We start from the raw sequence: 18,848 nt of genomic DNA on the forward strand, positions 1-18,848 counted from the left end.
AAAGGAGGCTCAGGGGAGACCTAATCACTCTACAACTGCCTGAAAGAAGGCTGTAGCCAGGTGGGGTTCAGTCTCCTTTTCCAGGCAGCCAGTGACAGGGTGGGATCATGGCCTCAAGCTGAGCCAGGCTGGACATTAGAAGGAATTTTTTCACAGAAAGTGATTAGACGTGGGAATGCCCAGAGAGGTGGGGGAGTCACCATTCCTGAAGGTGTTTAAGGAAAGACTGAATGTGGCACTCAGTGCAATGGTGTGGTTGACGTGGTAGTGTTCGATCATAGGTTGGACTCGATGATCTCAAGAGACCTTTCCCAGCCTGACTCTGTGAAACAAAATTTTGACTGGAATCTTCCTGTTGCAGGTATTTTGCACTACAGCGAGGCTGAGTGGGAGTCTCTTGGCCGGGACACCCCCCAACCCCCATCTCGGAGGACTTCTGTCACGGCCACGGGCGGCGAGGCGGCAGCCCCTCGCCCCGCGGAGCCCCACTCCTGCTCTCGGCCCCGCCGCACCCGCTGCCCTCGGCAGCACCGAAGGCCGGCGCGGGGCATTGTGGGGCTGCCGCGGCGTGGGGCGTTGTGGGGGCACTTCGGCCAGCTCAACCCGAGCGGATCTGAGCTGGGGAGCCCTACCCGACCCCGCAGCCGGCGGGGTGGAACCCTCGGTGCCCCAGAAGTCCCGCCGCGGCCGCGCCGCTCCCCGCCCGAGCGGCGGCGGAGCCGGGCTGGGCTGAGCTGGGCGGGGCGGGGCCGGGCGGGGTTCACGGGCGTTGCTAACGGCTCAACGGCTTCCTCAGCCTCCGCACATCTCGGCCACTCTGATTAGTCACGCTGGCCGTCAATCTTTGGGAGCGGCGGTACCATTGGCGGGAGGCGGCGCGGGAGGCGGGCGGCCCCGCCCGGGCGGGCGGGCGGCGGGCGGCTCAGCAGAGCCGCTGAGCGAGCGGCGGTCGCGGTGCCGCGGGAGGAGCCGCAGCCGGAGGACGCCGCACTCTTGCCGTGAGGAGCGCAGCCGCCGCCGCCGCGGCGTTTCCTTCCCTCCACCGTAACCGGGCTCAGGTGAAGCCGGTCAGGCGGGGCGGTGGGCACGGGTGGCTCTGGTTTTCCCCCCTGGCGCCGCGCTTTTCTCCCTCCCTCGCCGGGTTTGGCGCCTCTTTGTCCGGCCGGGCGAGAAGGCTCCCGCTGTCCCGCCGCTCTGCCGCTCCACCCCGTGGGACGTGCTGTGCTGGCGTGCTCCCTGTGTGCCCCCCGTGCTCCGGGGCTGTGCGTGCCCGCCGAGTTGCCGCTCTGCTCCCCGCACGCCCCGCGAACCGGCCTCCCGCAGGTGGGGTGGGTGACTGGCGCTCTGTGCCGCCGGAGCCAGCTCCTTCCCCTCCCTCCTTCGCTCCGCGGCCCGGCCCGCGGGGGTAGCGGGCAGGGGCCGCTGGGCAGCTGTCAGGGCTGCAGCCTGAGTCACGGGCTGACCGCCTTCCTGCACACACCGCCATGGGCTTGGCTTCCGCCCGCCCGCCCGGCTCCACTTCCTCGTTCGGTTTGGGCCAGGAGAGAGGGAGGGAGGGAGGAGGGAGTGACAGGGCAAGATGAAGCTTGCACTGAGAGCTCTTGCAGATAGCTTGTGCTTTCAGGCATCACCTCCAACCGAGTAGTAAAAGTTCTCCGGCTTTGAGTGGTATCTTTACCAACTTGTCCTCGGTAGGTGTGGAAAGTAACGAGTTTCATAGCCCCCGAGCGTGGTGCCTGCCCAGGAAGTTTAATGAGAATTGCTCCTAATTTGCCTAAACATACGGTGAAATGAGTTTTAAAAGAGTAACTCGCTTCTGGTACTAAAGGGGGATTTTTTCAGAACTGAACTGCATTGGTCAGCAAACTCTGCATGCAGTGACTCTTTAATTCCACTTTCTTTTCCTCCTTACAATTCCTTTCTTTCTTTTTTTTCCTCTTGAAGCACTGTTTGTGCTCTTGATCTTTCTTCTTCTGTAGGTTTTTCTGCCATATCCTGTAACGATGTCCTGAGCCACACTCCATCAGAGTGGACTAAACCTAACCTTTTTTATAACTGGGCAGGTCTTCCAAAACAGAGTAATCTCTCAAACAATGCATTAAAAAATAATGCTTCAAACTTGTAAAGATACTGTAGTAGTCTGCAGGCCAAGGTCCCTTTGTAATTTGCCTGCTGTAAGGAAATACAAGGTAACTTATATGGAGACTGTTGAACCGTGGATTGAAAGATTAAATTACACATTCTTGACTCTTGTATACATCTCCTGTTCATTAGGCTAGGTATGGTAAAGTTTTAACTCCAAAGTAACAACCCTCTAATCAGTTGCTGCCTGTGTAAAATGCCTTTGAAATTAGTCACTAGGTCATGATGTGATTAAGTTCACTTATCGATGGCATTCCAGCAAAAATGGCAGCAAAAATCATGGTGCAGCTATGTATTGACTCATAGATGCACTGTCTGCATCTGTAATGCTCTCAATGAGATAAACTAATATTTTTATTAACCAGAAAGTTGTAATGAGGGGAAAGCAGTTGATAAATGTAAGTGGCACAGAAGGGTTTTGAAGTTGTTAATCACAATTTTCCAAACTGTATAAACACAAGACTTCATGCTAATCTGACCTTGTGAAAATAACTACAAGGAAATTATTCAGCAGTTCTGTGATGCTCCATATCAGGTGGAACTGCTGAAATTATGCGTTCCACTTCTTGGTAGCTTTATTTATTGCACTAATTCATAGTGTGTGCACTGTCTTTATGGAGGTGGACAGGCAAAATTTTCTATAACACTAAAGCAGAAGCAAAATTGGTAGTAGTGGCTAAAAATGGGGATCTGAACTTCTTTACTGATCTGAAACTTCAAAGTGAGTGTGACTGGCACCAAGCTGGTGAGTGATGTGGTTCTTTTTGGAATTTGGTGTTATGTCTTGGATGCTTGACTTGTATAGCTAAGTCTGACTTTGGAAGACCTCTGGAGAAGCGTTTGTGACCTCTGGAGAAGAGTTTGTGCGGCTGAGTAGCCTGTGTCTGTTTGTGTATAAACAGGAAGACTTAATAGTCAGGTTCTGTCTGCCCCAAAAGAATGAGTGGAGAAACTGAAGTCCTCTTATTGGCCATTGCATAGATTGTTAGGCTGTTTCTACCATGGTCCTGGTTTGGTTTTTTTGGTTGTTTCTTTGTTTCTTTTTTCTTTCAAGTTTATCTGGTAAGAAAAAAGTTGCCAGATGGTAATTTCATCTCAAGAGATAAAGAATAAGATTTTTTCATCATTTCCTCTGTATAGATTTTGATGTGTTTCAGAATGTTCTAAGAAGACAAATAGCTTGTGAGAGCTACACCATAATCTTTTAAATGAATCTAATGAAAAAGCAATAATAATGAAACTAAAACCAACCTTATCCACTAAAATCATAGGAAAGAGAACAGAAAAATCTCTCACTTAGGAAGCTAAAATAATCTTTGTTGTCCAGCATATTATTTAGGTATTATGCAAAATGTTGGAGAGTGTTCAAGCTGTATAGCTGGTCGTAGCTCTAATACTCACTCATCTTCAAGTTGAAAACTGCCTTGAAGTTGGATGCCACAGGTGCTTAAGTCTTTTTGTAACATTACTTAGCACTGAAATGTATCTACTACAAATGCCAGACTTGCATTTGCCACTTCAACAAACTATCTTGAAAACACGAACCATTATTATATTGGACGGTCTTTAAAAATAGTGTACTGACTGTTTTCATGTAATAATTCACAGGTCGGTTGTGTGTCAGGCTCTTGACATGCAGGTACGAGGGAGTGCATGCATATCAACTACAACTGGCTTTGTGAAAATACTCTTCAGTTGTACTGGGAGATTAGTCTGTCTATATCCAAATTTCAGATTTGGTTCTGTTAATACCCAGAACAAAGGAGATAGGAGACATGTCAGAGGTACTGTGATTTCTGAGCTGATTCTTCTCAGTCTTCCGCTTCTACCTCATCCCTAGGCCTGTGTCTTGCCCAGATTGATGTCCCTTATGGATTAGTGTGACTGTAATAGGGTGAGATTATAAGTGGGCCCATGGGAGGTACAGGAACTCATCCAGTTAATGCAAGGTTTACTGAAAGGGGAAGTCAAAGCTAAGGTTGTGTTATCCCCCACAGTACGTCTACTTTTTTGTGTGGTAGCTTTGGGTTATTGGGTAACATGCTGAAACTAACTGATGACTAGAGTGCGTTTTAGAGGCTCACAATTAGTCACATTTAGTGCATGTCTACTAAAAGGTGTCCAGAACCTTAATCCTCAGTGTATGATTTAATGTATTTTTGTTTGTTTGACTTAATAGTGCATTCGGTGCCCTCTAACATAATTTTTTTTCTTTGATTTCTTGTGTAAATATCTCGTTACCCTTTGCTTTCTTAGTTTATAATTGAGGCAGAACTGTTTGCATGTTAAGTATAGAAATTGTGTGCCTGACATTAAGTCTTCTGTGGGTTGGAACAAAACTATAATAGCAGAGGATTGCCTACAGCAGCATTGTTTTTACTGGCAGTTGTTCTAACTTAATGGTGGCTCGGTGACCTTGTACCTTAAATTTCTTTTCAGTTTAACCACACCGTGGTTCTAATTGAGTTTTCTAGTGTAGAAAGAGATGGAAACTAGCAACCTGATTTTAATAGAGTATGCTGAAGCGAAAACACAAATGCAACTTCTGCCCTGGAAGCTAATACAAATGGGTGTTGTCCAACTAAATTAAATGCATCAATTTACAAGTTCATCTTAATTATGGTTTATTCGCTTCGCTTTTTTCTTCAGTGGCTGTGAGAACTTGTTCGGAGTACTTGAAGCAATAATCTCAACACTGATTCGTTCTGTAGTCCTAGGCCACTGTAGTGGTTTAACAGCTTCTGACCTCACTCCAGCCCAGTTGTGTTCAGCATGATGGGTTAGTCCCCAATTTCAATTAATGGTCCTTTGGCCTGTTACTATTTGTCACAATATGTTGCCTTTCTGAGCATCCTGAAGAGTCTGGAGAAACACTAGTGTCTGCAGTTTTCTGGTGATGGAGCTGTGATTGATTTCATTGTGTGATACTTCTGGAGCTAGTGCTGCTAAGTCATGTTCTTTTTAGCCATAGCAAAAGGGAAACTGGAAAATTGATCTGGCATACTTCATCTACTATAAATTTTTTCTTGTAGAAGTATTACAAATGTATTGCTGCTGGTTGCAGAGAGGTATAATGAAATGTAATGCTGTATGCTGTGTCTTGACTCCATGACCTATTTATGAAATTTATGCCTCTAGAGTTTTGTACATGGGGTTTGGATTCTGCTTGTCTTCATGACTAGAAATATAAATTTCTCCTAATGCATGTATGCTGACTTTACTGAGAGCAGTGAATAAAACCACATGGTAAGTGACTTTACTAAACTCAGGCTAATAATTAATATGTTAAGGGAAACCTAACTTGAAAATCTGTATCATGAAGTCTTCTTAACTGATGAATACTTCCATTCATCAAGAGCTACCATTTTAATGAGTCTCGGCAGGAAATCCATTGTGATATATGCCTCTGCACAGAACTGGAGTTCTGATTTGCGTGAAAGCAAAGTGGGCATTCAGACTTATAAGAAAAAAGGTTTAGAGAAATGTTACAGCTCTATTTTGTCACTTGTGTGCAGTCAGAGGGTTTTCTTTTCTTGCTGGGCAGCTTCCTGTTTAAAATCTTAGACTTAAAGCATGCTCTAAGTAATAGTTAATAGTAACAGTTTACTTTGGTTTTTATTTTTTGTAGTGATGAGAGTACATTCACCTGTGTTTTTCTTTTAAACTCAAGATTTGACCAGTTCATTTGAATTCAGACTCTTTTACTCAACCTTGGAGGTGCAGTAGGTTTGAATTTGGTTCAAGTTGGTTATGGTCAACAACCAACCTGGTTAGTTTTAGTAACAGAATTGTTTTAAATGTCCAAAAAAAAAAAAAAAGGAAATCTACAGACAAATTTCAATTAAAAATTTAGTTGCTTCTCTTTCTTTCCAAATGTGACTGACTTAACAGAACTGTAGTATCAGTTTGTAGGACAATTCGTAAGTTCTTTTTGACAGGGACTGTTACATGTAAGTCTGCTTGCCATTTAGTGCGAGAGATTCCAATCTTTCTGTGCCAGAATTGATAAAATCAGTTATTTTGAAATGTGTGAACAAAGTAATCTTCATTGATGTGCTATCAATTTAAGAAAAAGAAACTTTATCTTAGGATTTCGACATATTTGAACAGGTATAGGGTGCTTAGATGGAAGAACTTCTCAAGAAATACTGAATGTAAATCTGAAAGCAAACCAGTGAACTGGATAAGAAAGTTCCTGGCTAAGCACTTGAAACTAGTTGGTTTATATGGTAAATTGATTTTGCACCTTTTTTTAAATGTAGATAAAAAATACTCTCAGGCTTCTGTTTTAGCTATATCAGTCATAGTTCAAAATGTAGAGGAAGGTATTGACATTTTGCTTTGGGTTTTTTGGGTGGTTTTGAGAATGGGTGGCTGTGTGTTTAACAGTTAGTGAGTGGAACAGGTCAGAAGGGGACGATTTGAGATGAAGATAACCAGAAGCAGCAATTTAATTTGTAAATTCCTCATTGTGGTAACCATCTAGAAAACAACTTTACTTTTTGCTTGTAAACGCATATGAGGTAGTCTAAGAAATATTTCTTTTGTATTAGTGGAATTTTATTTTTTTAGCAGAATGACACTTAAATACATTTTGTTCTTCATAGTTGTGGTTCAGACGTTGCTTTTTTTCCCATTGTTCAGAGATAGAAATTATTTTATTCCTTTCTGACATCAAGTGGAATGTATTCAGACTTCTCAGAATTAAATAAATGGAAGTATGGATGCAGATATACAGTAGACTACCTAAAATAGTTAAATAATTAGATTCTTGAAATAGCTGTGTTTCAAGTGTATGTGTCTGCATACTGACCAAGTAAAACTTCTTTGTTAGAGGAGCATAAATACCAAATAAGATTTCTCTACAAGCACAAAAACTCTTTAAATTGTGACTTAAGATTTGTGACTTAACCCAGACAATGAAAGCTAAGCGAACTGGTTTATGTTGCAGTATGAATCTTTATAGCAGACACTAAAGTCTGTGACATTTCATTACACAGTAAATTATTGTGAATTGGTTTAATGGCCCTTTCCAAATTTAATGCAGCGTATGATGGAAAAGTAAAATGAGAACACACAAATGTGATGAGAAAGATGTATTAGTCATAAAAGAAGGATTGACAATTTATTAGGCAAATTAATGTAACTTCTAAAAGCTATCTACATTGCCCATGTAGCACTGAAATACACATTGCAAAATCAGTTTATCTTCTTCTTGCATATGGTGGGAGGTAATCTGTTATGTGTCAAATCCTAATTTTTTCATAATGGGCAGAACTGTATAAGTAATGCTCAAAAAACTTGATGTAGACTTAAGTGATAAATATCACCATGTTGTATTATTGCTAATTCTGTCAGGAAAAAGTGCAGCTGCAGCAGCGGTTCAGCTCTTGCTCATGTAGATAAGGAGAAAAATATCAGAGTCATGGGATGGTTTGGGTTGGAAGGGACCTTAAAGATCATTTTGTTCCAATCCCCTGCCATGAGGGACACCTTTCAGTAGGCCAGGTTGCTCAGAGCCCCATCCAGCCTGGCCTTGAAAACTTCCAGGGTAGGCATCCACAACTTCTCTGGGCAGCCTGTTCCAGTGCCTCACCACCACAGCAGTGCTGTATATGGGTGGGGACTGTTGTTAACTTTGGTGGAAACATAAAACAGTTTGGCTACTCTGTGGTCAGTGTTTCCTTTTGTTGTTTTTTGTCCTTTTAGGGCAGAAAGCAAAACTTTATTGGAAAATTTCAAATTATATTTCTTTTGCCATATGGGAACCGTGGAATGTTGTACCAGTCACCTGTCAAAATGAGATAATTTTCTTTTTTTTCCAAAAAGGTGTTTTCTAGTATTGCCAGAATATAGAAAATTTTGTATACCATATAGCCATGATTGTAATAGTCCAGACTAAGTTTCTACTTCAAGTGCCCTTGCTTTTACTCATTTGAGATTTGAAAGATGAGTCCTTTCTTCTCCTCTAACACAAAAATCAGTGTTTCAGGAGATCCAGACAGGAGGCCACGGTTGGATGAATTCTAAAATTAGCGATGCCTAATGCTGTTCCTTTTTAAAGACTGATATATTTGCCAATGACAGAAGAAAGCACAGGTCAGGGAGGGAGCAAGCTAACCAGAAGACAAACTTGAGTGTTCCTCATGTTCTCTACTGCACCACGAGCTTCCTGTAGAACAATGCTTATAATGTATACCTAAGAGGCTGTGCCAGACCTTGAATGCAATAGGGAAATGCCACAATCTAGACTTTCAGACTATCTTGAACGTGATATTTATGAGCATAACTATTTATAAAACAAATATAAATATAATGCAAATAAAAATTAAAGAACCATAAATACTTTCAACTTGGCCTCCTTACACATCCTGGTACATAAAGGCTATGTAGCTTTTTCTTTGTGTAAGAGTTGCTGTGTTCTCATGTCCAGAAAAAGTCATTCTTCAGACCTCTACCTCAGACATCACTGTCATAAACAGAGATGTAGGACTTCTTATTGAACTGTTATGTGTTGCTGGGAGGGTTGAGAATCCAGCTTGGACCCTGTAGAGGTGGTACACTTCTCTCTGCCAGGATTTTTGCCTGCCATCCCCTTAGCTGTTGTAAATGTGCAGCAGAATGATTTGAAACCAAGAGTAAAAATATGAGATGTAGCAGAATGCTGCTTGTACACAGTCCTAGTTTGGCACTGTAGGCTGAACTGAAAGTGTCTAGAGAAACTTCTTCTGCTAAGTAAAAAGCATACTTTTAAAAATTATTTACTGGACATATTTACACTGATGATTTGTTCTGCTCATTGTGAGCTGGAAGATGATTAGTAGTATTGATGCTGAGATCAAAGCAATTTGTCAGTTAATGTTAGCAATAGTAATTGTTCCTGTAAGATGACTTTATCTTGGCCACGTAAATGCTGAATATTTGCATCTAAAAGGATGAACCAGCACTGTATTTTTTTTGTCTCTGTATTTAGATGTAATTGTTTTATTCCTTGTTAGCTCTTGCAGGACTTGAGACCCTGCATTGACAAAGATGACAGAGAGTGCTAATTGATATATGTAGAGCTACCTTACACAGTGCCTCAGAGTTCTTAGATACATTTTTAGCCTTAAATCAGAATATTAGGGAAGAGATGAAAAGTGATCCCGAGGTAACAAAGGTCAAAACTTTCTCTTAGAAAGTTCCCCCCTCTCTCATGCAATGTCCGTAGGGAACTCTGCATGCCTGATCAGAACTTATGCAGGCCATTATGCCTCCTGAAAACAAGTCTTCCAGCAAAACAGAGTGAACAGCAGGGATGGGCTGCAATTTTCTGAACTACAGCTGTCTCCTTAAGTGGGATTACTTTGCTGAGTGGTCACGAAGAATGTGTTCTCCCCCTGGAATGTTTTCCTTGTGGGCACACTGTCTCTGTAAGAGGAATTCTCTCCTCTGCTGAGAAGGCATGTACTGTACTCCACTAATGAGAAACAACAGTTGCAGAAAGTGTATTATGCAGGATTGTAAACTTTGAATATTTATTCGAAGTGAATGGGGTTGGGTGGCAGCCAGCCTAGCTTTGTCTTGCTAAAGACTGGACTTGAAATCAACAGAAGGCTACCCTCCCCCTCCCTAAATCAGTGTTTAGTGTGTTTAAACAGTGTGCACAGGCTTCATAGAGCTGATTAACAGTATTGGTGCCATCTACCTGGTGTAGTGTAGTAGTCCTTATGTCTCCCTGAGCTCATAAGGTGCAATTAAAATAGAGGCAAGCATACCCTCCCTAGCATTAACTTAGGGAAGCTATGCCTGCCTTTATTTGCCTGTAACCTGCAGTGGTTAATTACTGCATGCAGTGTGGTTGCCTAAGATTGTTCCTGTGCTTCTGTAGCCCGTGGTGAAGCCTGCATTATTATCCTGTTTGCAGTCTTTGGTACCCAAAAGTAGCCTCTTCAGATTGGCATTAATGTTTGTTAAATCCACATAGGCCACGCTTGTGGGACTGTTCTCACAGTCCTAGTGTATTTGAATCCAGTGGAGAGGAAAGGTGACTATTAGGTGTCTTGCTTGTACATGGCTTTGTGGCCTTTGCATTTTACCATGGGAAGTCCCAGCTGCCAGAGCAAACCCCTTCTGTAAGCTGTTACAGCAGAATTTATGCAAGTGCTTCTTCACACATACCAGAGTGGTGCTTGGCAGCTGATGAAGAGGGCTGGACATGGAGAAACCAGGAAACATTTATTCCATGTACACCGTTCTGAGGATGTGTGTTGGGTACCTTTAGGCCACTTGGAAGATGCAGAATTTCCTTCCGTTTCTTTCTTTTGTCTTACCTATAGTCTGACCAGCAGGTCACTTTTGTGCAATAGGAGCATCACTTGTGCATTAGATAATTAGATTCCTCATTCTTGGTTCTTAGAGCCCCACGTACAGAGAGGGCACTTTAGTGCTCTACCTTGAGTTTAATTTACAGTAATAAACAGGGTAGCTGGCAAGTCTGGGCAGCACTACAGTCAAACTGAATATGCAACAATAATTGCCAGCAAACTGCATTCCAGTTGTGAAATAAATCTTTCAACAATGTATTGTGTGCGTCAGACTGTGACTGGAGAGGAAAGCAGTGAACTACAGTAAGCTTAATAGCAGTCATTATGAATCCCAAATAAAGCTGAAATAGAAGAAATGAGTCTGCATGGCAGCATTCTGAATGGAAAGGGTAAGTGCAGCTCGGTGCCTTCAGCGTGGGGGGCTGCCTGTGAGGGGGTGTTAATTGCGAGCTCAGGTACTTGCCTGGTGTTGTATTCTCTTGTGGGATAACTGAAATTCATGATTCTTGCATTCAGCCTGAAGCATCAAGCACTGGCGTATCTCAATGTACTGAACTTGAGAAATAAGCAGCTATAACCTGTCCATCAGTTCGGCTTCCTGCCAGCTTTTCCCTTTCCTTTCCCTCTGCCTCCTTGTGATTCATTTCTCACCCTTAGTAATTTAAACTCCAGATTTTATGTAGGTGTTGCTTACAAATTGGAGCAGTTTGGGCTAACAAACTTTACAGTTTTCTTTTCCATAAATATACTGGCACTTGGAGCTGTGAAGTGTCACTCTAACCTAAACAAATGAGATCTGAACAGTTTCTTAGTGAATACAAGGGAATTATAGAATTTTTTTTATTGGTAGGTTAGGGGCTTTATAATGTCAGTTCATGGTCACTGTAGTTCATGGCCACTAAAAGTCTATTTTAAGCTAGTTTAGTCTAGCATTCTAGCTGCTCTTAAATCTAATTTGAGGAACCACATTCAGCTGGCTGGGGAAAGCGAAATAGTTGAATTGCAGGAATAATGCAAGTATTAGCTATTCAGATCACAGCTCAGCAAGGATTCCCATCATATAAATGTTACTGACCAAACTTAGTTTGAATCATAAAAGACTCTCAGATTATTTTTTAATGCTGTATATTAACAAATAATGAAATTTCTTCACTGAGTGTAATTTAGTTGTACCTAAAATAGGGCTATGAGTGACCGGTAGTGCTGTAACTTTCTAGTGCAAAAGCCTTGTCTTGCCTGTAGAAATGGTCTGCGTTCCTTTTGTTCCGTGAAAGGGCCTTTTGTCTTGTATTGCACCCTCTGACAAGCTGCTAAAGGTAAGATATTTTGGAAAGTGGTGGCAAAGTTGTATTCATGAGCTGCTTTTAAAAGGTGGACTCTTTAAAGAAAGGGAAATTAACTTGTAGTCTAAATATGCTTACTATTTATTGTTCATTCTTTTTGTCACCCTTTAGGGTAGTTCCTCTTGCACTGCAAGTAGAAAGGCCACTAGGCAAACCATGTGGGAGGATTGTTTAATATGAAATCACAGAAAACTTGTAACAGTGTCTTACTGGTGGATATGAAACAGAAGAAAACTTCTAGTAGAAGGAAACTTAGATCCCTTTTCAGGCTGGCTCAGTCTTACAGCAAAGTTCTGAAGTGTTGATTTGAATTGCCAAGGATTCAGTGCATGCATATGGCTGTTTTACATCCTTGGTAGCACAGTATTTCACAAACTTTTCATAATTCATTAAAGCAGGGAAATGAAATGATGTGTGAATAAAACTGTCTGTTCCAGTGTAGTAATGCATCTTTGCTAGGAATGAGGCTGAAGCCAAGAAAGAACAGTATGGGGATCCCTACTTTAATGATGGTTTAGGTAACTCAAATTGGAGATGTTTCCTTGCCCAGCCAGTGCTCTAGTACTTGTGTGATGCTTTAACTCTTGCATTAACGCTCTTATGAGACAAGTATAGAATTCTTATGAATTCTATTTCTACTTCAGCTGTTAGCTCCATAGTTTAGTAAAGCTCAAGCTTATCTAATTGAGCAGTGGCTCACTCCCAGGAATAATTCTGTGGCTGCTGACAGAGTAAATGTCTGGGGGGAATGGGGGATGTAATAGAAATAGTTAGTGAAAATTTAATTGCAAATAGGTAATGTTCTGTGGTTTTGGCAGTTGCAAAACACTTGTAATTGAAAGAAAGGGACCTTATAGCAGAGGTACCCTTTAGACCTTTCCAAACCAGATAAAGTATTTGTTCCCAGGTTTATGGGAAGCACTTGATGCTGCTTTAAGTAGAGTGTGTGTGAAGTGTCTTATAATTCAAGCCTTAAGGCTATGAAATTGCAGGAGACCAAGGCAAACTTCTGTCCATATGACTGTATTCCGGTGAGGGTTTGGAGTAATTCTGCTTAATTCAATGGGAATGCATGTCATCTTAAGTTAAATCCAGTGTTTGACTTGTTCCTCTCAAAAGAATCTGTCTACTGGGAAATATGTATGTCAACAGGGCAGTTGGTACTATTTTTTAAGGTTGCACTACATGCTGAAGTCTTGGTCCCATCCTATTCATGACTGTAGACAGCGTTTTGTCTCTATCTGTGACTGTACAGCATCTTTGTGGCAATTATGTAGTTAGGTAAATGGCAAAGAATATCTCTTGGACCCTGAAATAATGGAAAACAAGCAAAGTTTGACCAGCCTCTTCCCCAGACTGCTGTGAACCACAATAAGGGAACCGACTGGGTTAACAGGGAAGTGACTGTAGTATGTCATTTTTGGAAACAATACTAGGAAGGAGACATTTAAACTCAAAACAAGGATGGTCTGTCTTCCTTCTATATTCTTTGGTCCTCTTGCCTATAGACTGGCATCAAAAAGAATATTGTTAACGGTATTCTCATCTGGCAGTTGCACAATAGCCATGTAAAGATAAATGTCCTTGTCCTACATAATTAACTACACCCCAAATGCAAACTACCCGGCAAACAAATTGCTTCCTAATTTGTTCCTAAAACAGCAATGATTTGCATTCATTGTGAGTTGGTGTAAGAGCTTACTGGGCTTGCTTGCTTCCTTGACCACTTTAAGGGATTTTTAGAAATGCCCAGTGAAATGCAGCATAAGCTAGGAAGATAAGTTTAAGAGTCCATGAGATGGAACTTGCTGCATCTGATTCCTCTGGTACTGCTCTTGTGGAGAAGACAAATTACTGGTTGGTTTGTGGTATTGCTAGTTTAGACGCCCTGTGGCTTCTAGAATAGCTCTAATGCCATGTTATCTTAGCTTGAGCCTCTGTCTTATACTTCTACTATGTGAGGATTCTGTTCTGGAGCATAGGAGAGCTAGTTTAAGATGATAAGAAGGCTGCTGCTGCCATGCAATAGGGGAATTTTCAAGTCCGTTTCAAGTTTGAGGTGCAGACCCTTTTGGAATCTCACTACTCTTTGGTAGCACTTAAAATATTAAAACTTATATTAAATAGATATATTTATATATACACTAGATTATACTATATTACTATATATTTAATATATTTAAAATATCTTGAACTTAGTGTTTGATGAGATTTTAGAATAGCTGTGTTAGGCTATTTCTCCTCTTACTGTGAAAGTTGTTTTGAGCCCTGAAAATAAAAAGGTATAGGTGCTCTAGAATGATCTCTTACTGGCTGAAGAACGCACTCTTGTAGTATGTGAGATAATTTGAGGTTCCCTTCCTGCAAAGTATTTGATTAACCTCTCTGTAGCTTTCTTATTTTCTTAGTTCTCTTCAGATCTAAGACTGACTGGGGATACCCTTTGAAAGATTTCTTGTGGTCTTATCTACTCCTTGGCCAAAAAAAGAATTAGTCTTTATCCTAGAATGTATCTTAAAGTGTACTGGATGCATGCATGTACTCTAGCAGTGAGGAAATAAGGACTATGTTTCAGTGTAATGTAGGACACTTCAGATGGCTGGTGTTACTTTGGATTCCTCAGGAAATTATGAAACTGAATTTAGCTGAAGCATAGTGCCTCAGTCCTGCCTGATTATAGCCAAAAAAGGCAACTGGTTACATTCTGGGAGTTGCATAGGCAGGAAGCTGTGTAATGAGGGTAGAGCACAGCTGTTGCTTTGCCAAACCTGATACAACTCTGAACACAATTGAATATTTATTTCTTATTTTTTTTCTTTTTCCCCTCTTTCCTTCCACTCCCTTTTTTTAACCATTTGATCACAGCCTGCAGATGGCACTTTGCAGTGTCATGAAATCCTAATATCTGCTGTTGAATTGTTGGCCTTCTTTATTTGCTATATACTCTTGTCAGGCTTGCTGTTATAGGATGGTCTTGGAGCTCTCCCGACAGCTCAGGTTTTTTATGGCAGCCTCCAGACTGCTGCATCTTAGCTTTAAAGCATATCTCTTTTTCGTGTATCCATTAAAATCTAGTTTTCAGGAATAACATGAAAAGGAGGATTTGCTCTGAGAATCACCATTGTGGTTGAGGTGGAAGTGTCAGTGATCCTGTGGGGAAGGAAAGATGAGGTCAGGTGTGGAATAGCTGCTTGGCATATCCTGTAAGGCTTAAGACAAAGATTTTAAACTCAAGCTAAAGGAAGTGATTATTTATAGAGTGATTTTCTCTTTGTTTGCTGAAGAATTTTTGACTGTGAATATACAGCTATCCATACAAACTCTGGCACAAAGTTACATACCACTTACAGTGATACATTTGTTGAAAGGAATTTCCCTACACACTTACAAATGACTGGTGTGGGCATTGGCGCCCATCATTATTATGGCTGATGTTTTTCTGGCTTCATTCACTGTTTGCTAATGCTGGGACTCTACATCTATTGTTGCTCTCATGCATGTTTGGGAATTGAGCTGCTTCTGTCCTACTTTCAATACTTTTTTGTCTGCAGTGTGTGTAGTCAGACTTCACTTACTTGATTTGCCTGCTGGTTTGTAAATATGAATTCTGTAGAGAACTTATCCATATAGCTCCTGATAGCCTTCTAGGACATGAATACTCATATTTTCATTTCCTGTTCTTTAGGTAGTAAAGAGCTTTAGTTTCTTTTCAAGCTATGAGAAATATATATTGAGGACACTGGTATCTTTGTGAGGAAGAATTCAAGAAGTAATGTTTATGGGATCTTGTAAAGAGGCTGCTGTTACATGGCTAATGAGCCTTGACGCATGCAGTCCTTTTCTGATTGAAAGGACTTTTGGATGGCACTAATAAAATTGCTGCCTTATAAACTGGAAAATCCCTGGCAGTAGTGTTCTGGTTTTGATGAAACACTAAATCTAGGGTGCCATTTTTGAAGTATGCAGCCTAAGTCTCCCTTTTGTAGGGGTGAAACTCTCTCCTCTATCTGACCACAGCTTCATAGAAGGGTCTTAGTAGAAGATATTTGGCTGTAAAATTTCCTGATTTATTGTGTTACTATCTTGGAGATATTTTTCTGTTGAACATTATCTAGGAAAAAAAAAGATTTAAACTGGTGGGCTGAGTATTACTACTAAGCTGCTGAAAAGTATCTAATACCAGTCTTAACTGGTGTCTGCAAATTACTGCTATCTTCTAGAACCAAAGTGCACCTCACATTTTAGGCTGGTAGTTGACATTTCTGAGAAGTTGTGAGTTTTGATTTATAGCTTATCAGAATAAGGAGATACAAAGTAAAAGTGCTGATTACACATTTATGATTTTATTTCTGAGCCAATATCTCTACCAAGTAGAGCAGTGAAGGGTTAATCTTGACCTGAATGTTACTGACACAGTGTCTGATGCTATGAAGATTGGCACAAATTGTTTGGTGCTTGCCACTTTAATGTGCTTCCTATTTTCTGCCAAATAATGGCTTCCAAATGCTTAACGGTCAGTGTTTTGTTGTAGTTTTTGGGGTTTTCTATAAACTGCTTGCTAGTTTGGTTTTTTTCATACTCTTGGCAAGCAAAACCTTGGCCTTATTGGAAGTTTGAAAACTTTAGCAGTGCTTACTAACATGAAATTAAAGGAGGGAGCGGCATGCTCTAATGACCAGGGATTCAGAGTACTTAGCATGTGCCTGTCTGCCTCTGAGAAGTTACAAGGCAATTTGAGGCTTTAAAAATAACCTTTTTCTTTGTTTCTCCCTTTCTTCACAGGTCCCCAACTGTAAACCACGATGTCGCAAAGAGACGCAGATAAGTACCTTTATGTGGACAAAAACATCATCAATAACCCCCTGACTCAGGCTGACTGGGCAGCTAAGAAGCTGGTGTGGGTTCCCTCAGAGAAGAATGGCTTTGAGGCAGCTAGCCTGAAGGAAGAAGTAGGAGATGAAGCCATCGTGGAACTGGCAGAGAACGGAAAGAAAGTGAAAGTAAATAAGGATGACATCCAAAAGATGAACCCCCCCAAATTCTCTAAAGTAGAAGATATGGCAGAGCTGACGTGCCTGAATGAGGCTTCTGTGCTTCACAACTTGAAAGAGAGATACTACTCAGGACTGATCTATGTAAGTAATCTTGTCTGTTGGAGTAGGAGTTCCTGATTACATCTGTGTGAACTTCAAGTGATTGCTTTGCTCCTAAATGTGTATGTTAGCCTTTCATTGCCCCTGTACACAACTCATCATGTGACTTACCTTCCTCTTTCTACTTAAAATTTTTTCACTAAACTATGCCAATCCCCCTCTAGTTAATGTTGAAGCTTTCAAGGAATGCTATGGTAAATCTGGCATTAATGTTTTAATGTCTTTGTTTGCAGGATGTTTTGAATGCTTTTTAACTTTTTCTTAGCAAGACACAAAAGAGTTGGGTAGTGGTAAACAGGGAGTCTGATCTGAACCTAACCAAATAATAATAAAAACACAGTGCTAATCCACCCAGCATCTGAAATGTGTTTCCCATGTCTGGAGCTTCAGTAGGAAAGTGCCAAGCTTTTTGTGTGGATCTCAGAGCATCTTTCTAGAGAGGAAACATGTGTGCCTGCATGTACTTACAGATAGGAAATGTTCCTTTTCTTTCCATCCCCCAAACGGACAAGAGCAGAGATTCCTGCTTCTTATTGCTTTCCCATTTATGGGACCAAGGGTCATACCCAATGAAGCAGGCAGCAACCACTTGACTCAATACCAGAGGCAATAAATAGGGAAAGGTGGGGAAGGAGACTTTGGAGCCTTGACCTGGTTCTTCAGTTCCCTCCTGATTTTCCCCTTCATGTTGCCTATGTTTAGCACGCAGATATTTGTCATGCTAGCTTCTGCTTTTTTAATACTCTGCAGTTATAGAATCAGTTGTTAAACTCAGCAGTAATGTAAAATTTGTGTGCAGTGATTGGTTAAAACAGGACTAGGGAGAACACAAGGGAGAAACTCATGACTTACTAGTGCTGTGTCTGCTCCTCTGCAGTGGCATGAAGGCATACAGATGACTCTTGGAGAAATTATCAGAGACTATCTGAAAGATGCAAGGCTGATACAAATTTAGCCTGACTTCCTCAGTCTGATGTCAAAATTTGAGAGCTAATGTGATAGGAGATTTATGTAGTTGATTATTCTTGTAGTTAACATCTCCTTCCACTATTGGTCAAAATCTACTCTCAGATGGAAAAATCTTGGTATTCAGATGAAATAGGGTATGCTAGACCTATGCGTAACATTTTTAGAGTAGGAGACACTGCTACATGATATAATAATTGTTGAAAATAATTCAGCAGTGTCTCAAGGTCTGTTGTATGCTGTGCAATGGGCTGTTTCACATATCTTGCAAGATACCATCTGAAATTTCAGACATGGTCTATGACTAATAATTTGAGTTCTTCTAATTGGATTGTAAGAAGATTGTAAGATTTTTTTTGTAAAAAATCCCCACACCCTTCACCCAAGCAAACCTTGCATAGTGTTTCTCTATTACAGAATCTGAGTCTTGCCAAAACTGTGTTCCTGTGCACTTGTGAAATGGGCTGATCTCACCTGTCAGCAGTTCTCAGCAAGTCAGGAGATTAATGGGAAGGCTTAAAATACTTTCATTGGAGTGGCTGTTAGTTGATCATTAATCCGCTTGAAGAAAGGGAGTAGACGCAGTGCATCTCCAGCATAAATGTCTGTGAAAGATTGAAGATTGCAGGCATAGTTTAGTTCTGTTCTTCTCCTTTCTTTCTTATTTGGCAGCAAGGCTGTGTGTTTTTATAAGTTATTATCTTTTTTCCTTTTCATTTGTCTTTATTTTTCTGTCTTTCCATCCTGTAATACAAAGGGGGAAATCTTTTTGCTGGTGCAGGCAGATTTTGAGTGAGAAGTGACAAACAATTCAAGAACTAAGAGCTTGACTCCAAACACCATTTTGCTGTTTCCATGTGTGGATTGGTTCTGCACTGAGGTGACTTGCTAAGAGACTGGCTTTCCTATTAATCCTTTCTATTTGGAATCCTTTGCCA

The 18,848-nt window shown here is 41.1% G+C and overlaps 1 protein-coding gene across 1 annotated transcript in view; it reads left to right on the forward strand.

Annotated features, from left to right (window-relative positions):
* Positions 1-910: 910 nt before the first annotated feature.
* The window catches only part of MYH9 (myosin heavy chain 9), a 70,334-nt gene continuing 52,396 nt past the window's right edge, over positions 911-18,848 (forward strand). The window contains exons 1-2 of the mRNA XM_009086444.4: positions 911-1,058; positions 16,574-16,926. Of these exons, the coding sequence (XP_009084692.1) occupies positions 16,594-16,926 (333 nt within the window). The 5' untranslated portion in view covers positions 911-1,058; positions 16,574-16,593. The remainder of the gene's footprint in view (positions 1,059-16,573; positions 16,927-18,848) is intronic.

Source organism: Serinus canaria, chromosome 1A (genome assembly GCF_022539315.1).
Source record: "Serinus canaria isolate serCan28SL12 chromosome 1A, serCan2020, whole genome shotgun sequence".
In the NCBI taxonomy this organism is placed as follows: Eukaryota; Metazoa; Chordata; class Aves; order Passeriformes; family Fringillidae; genus Serinus; species Serinus canaria.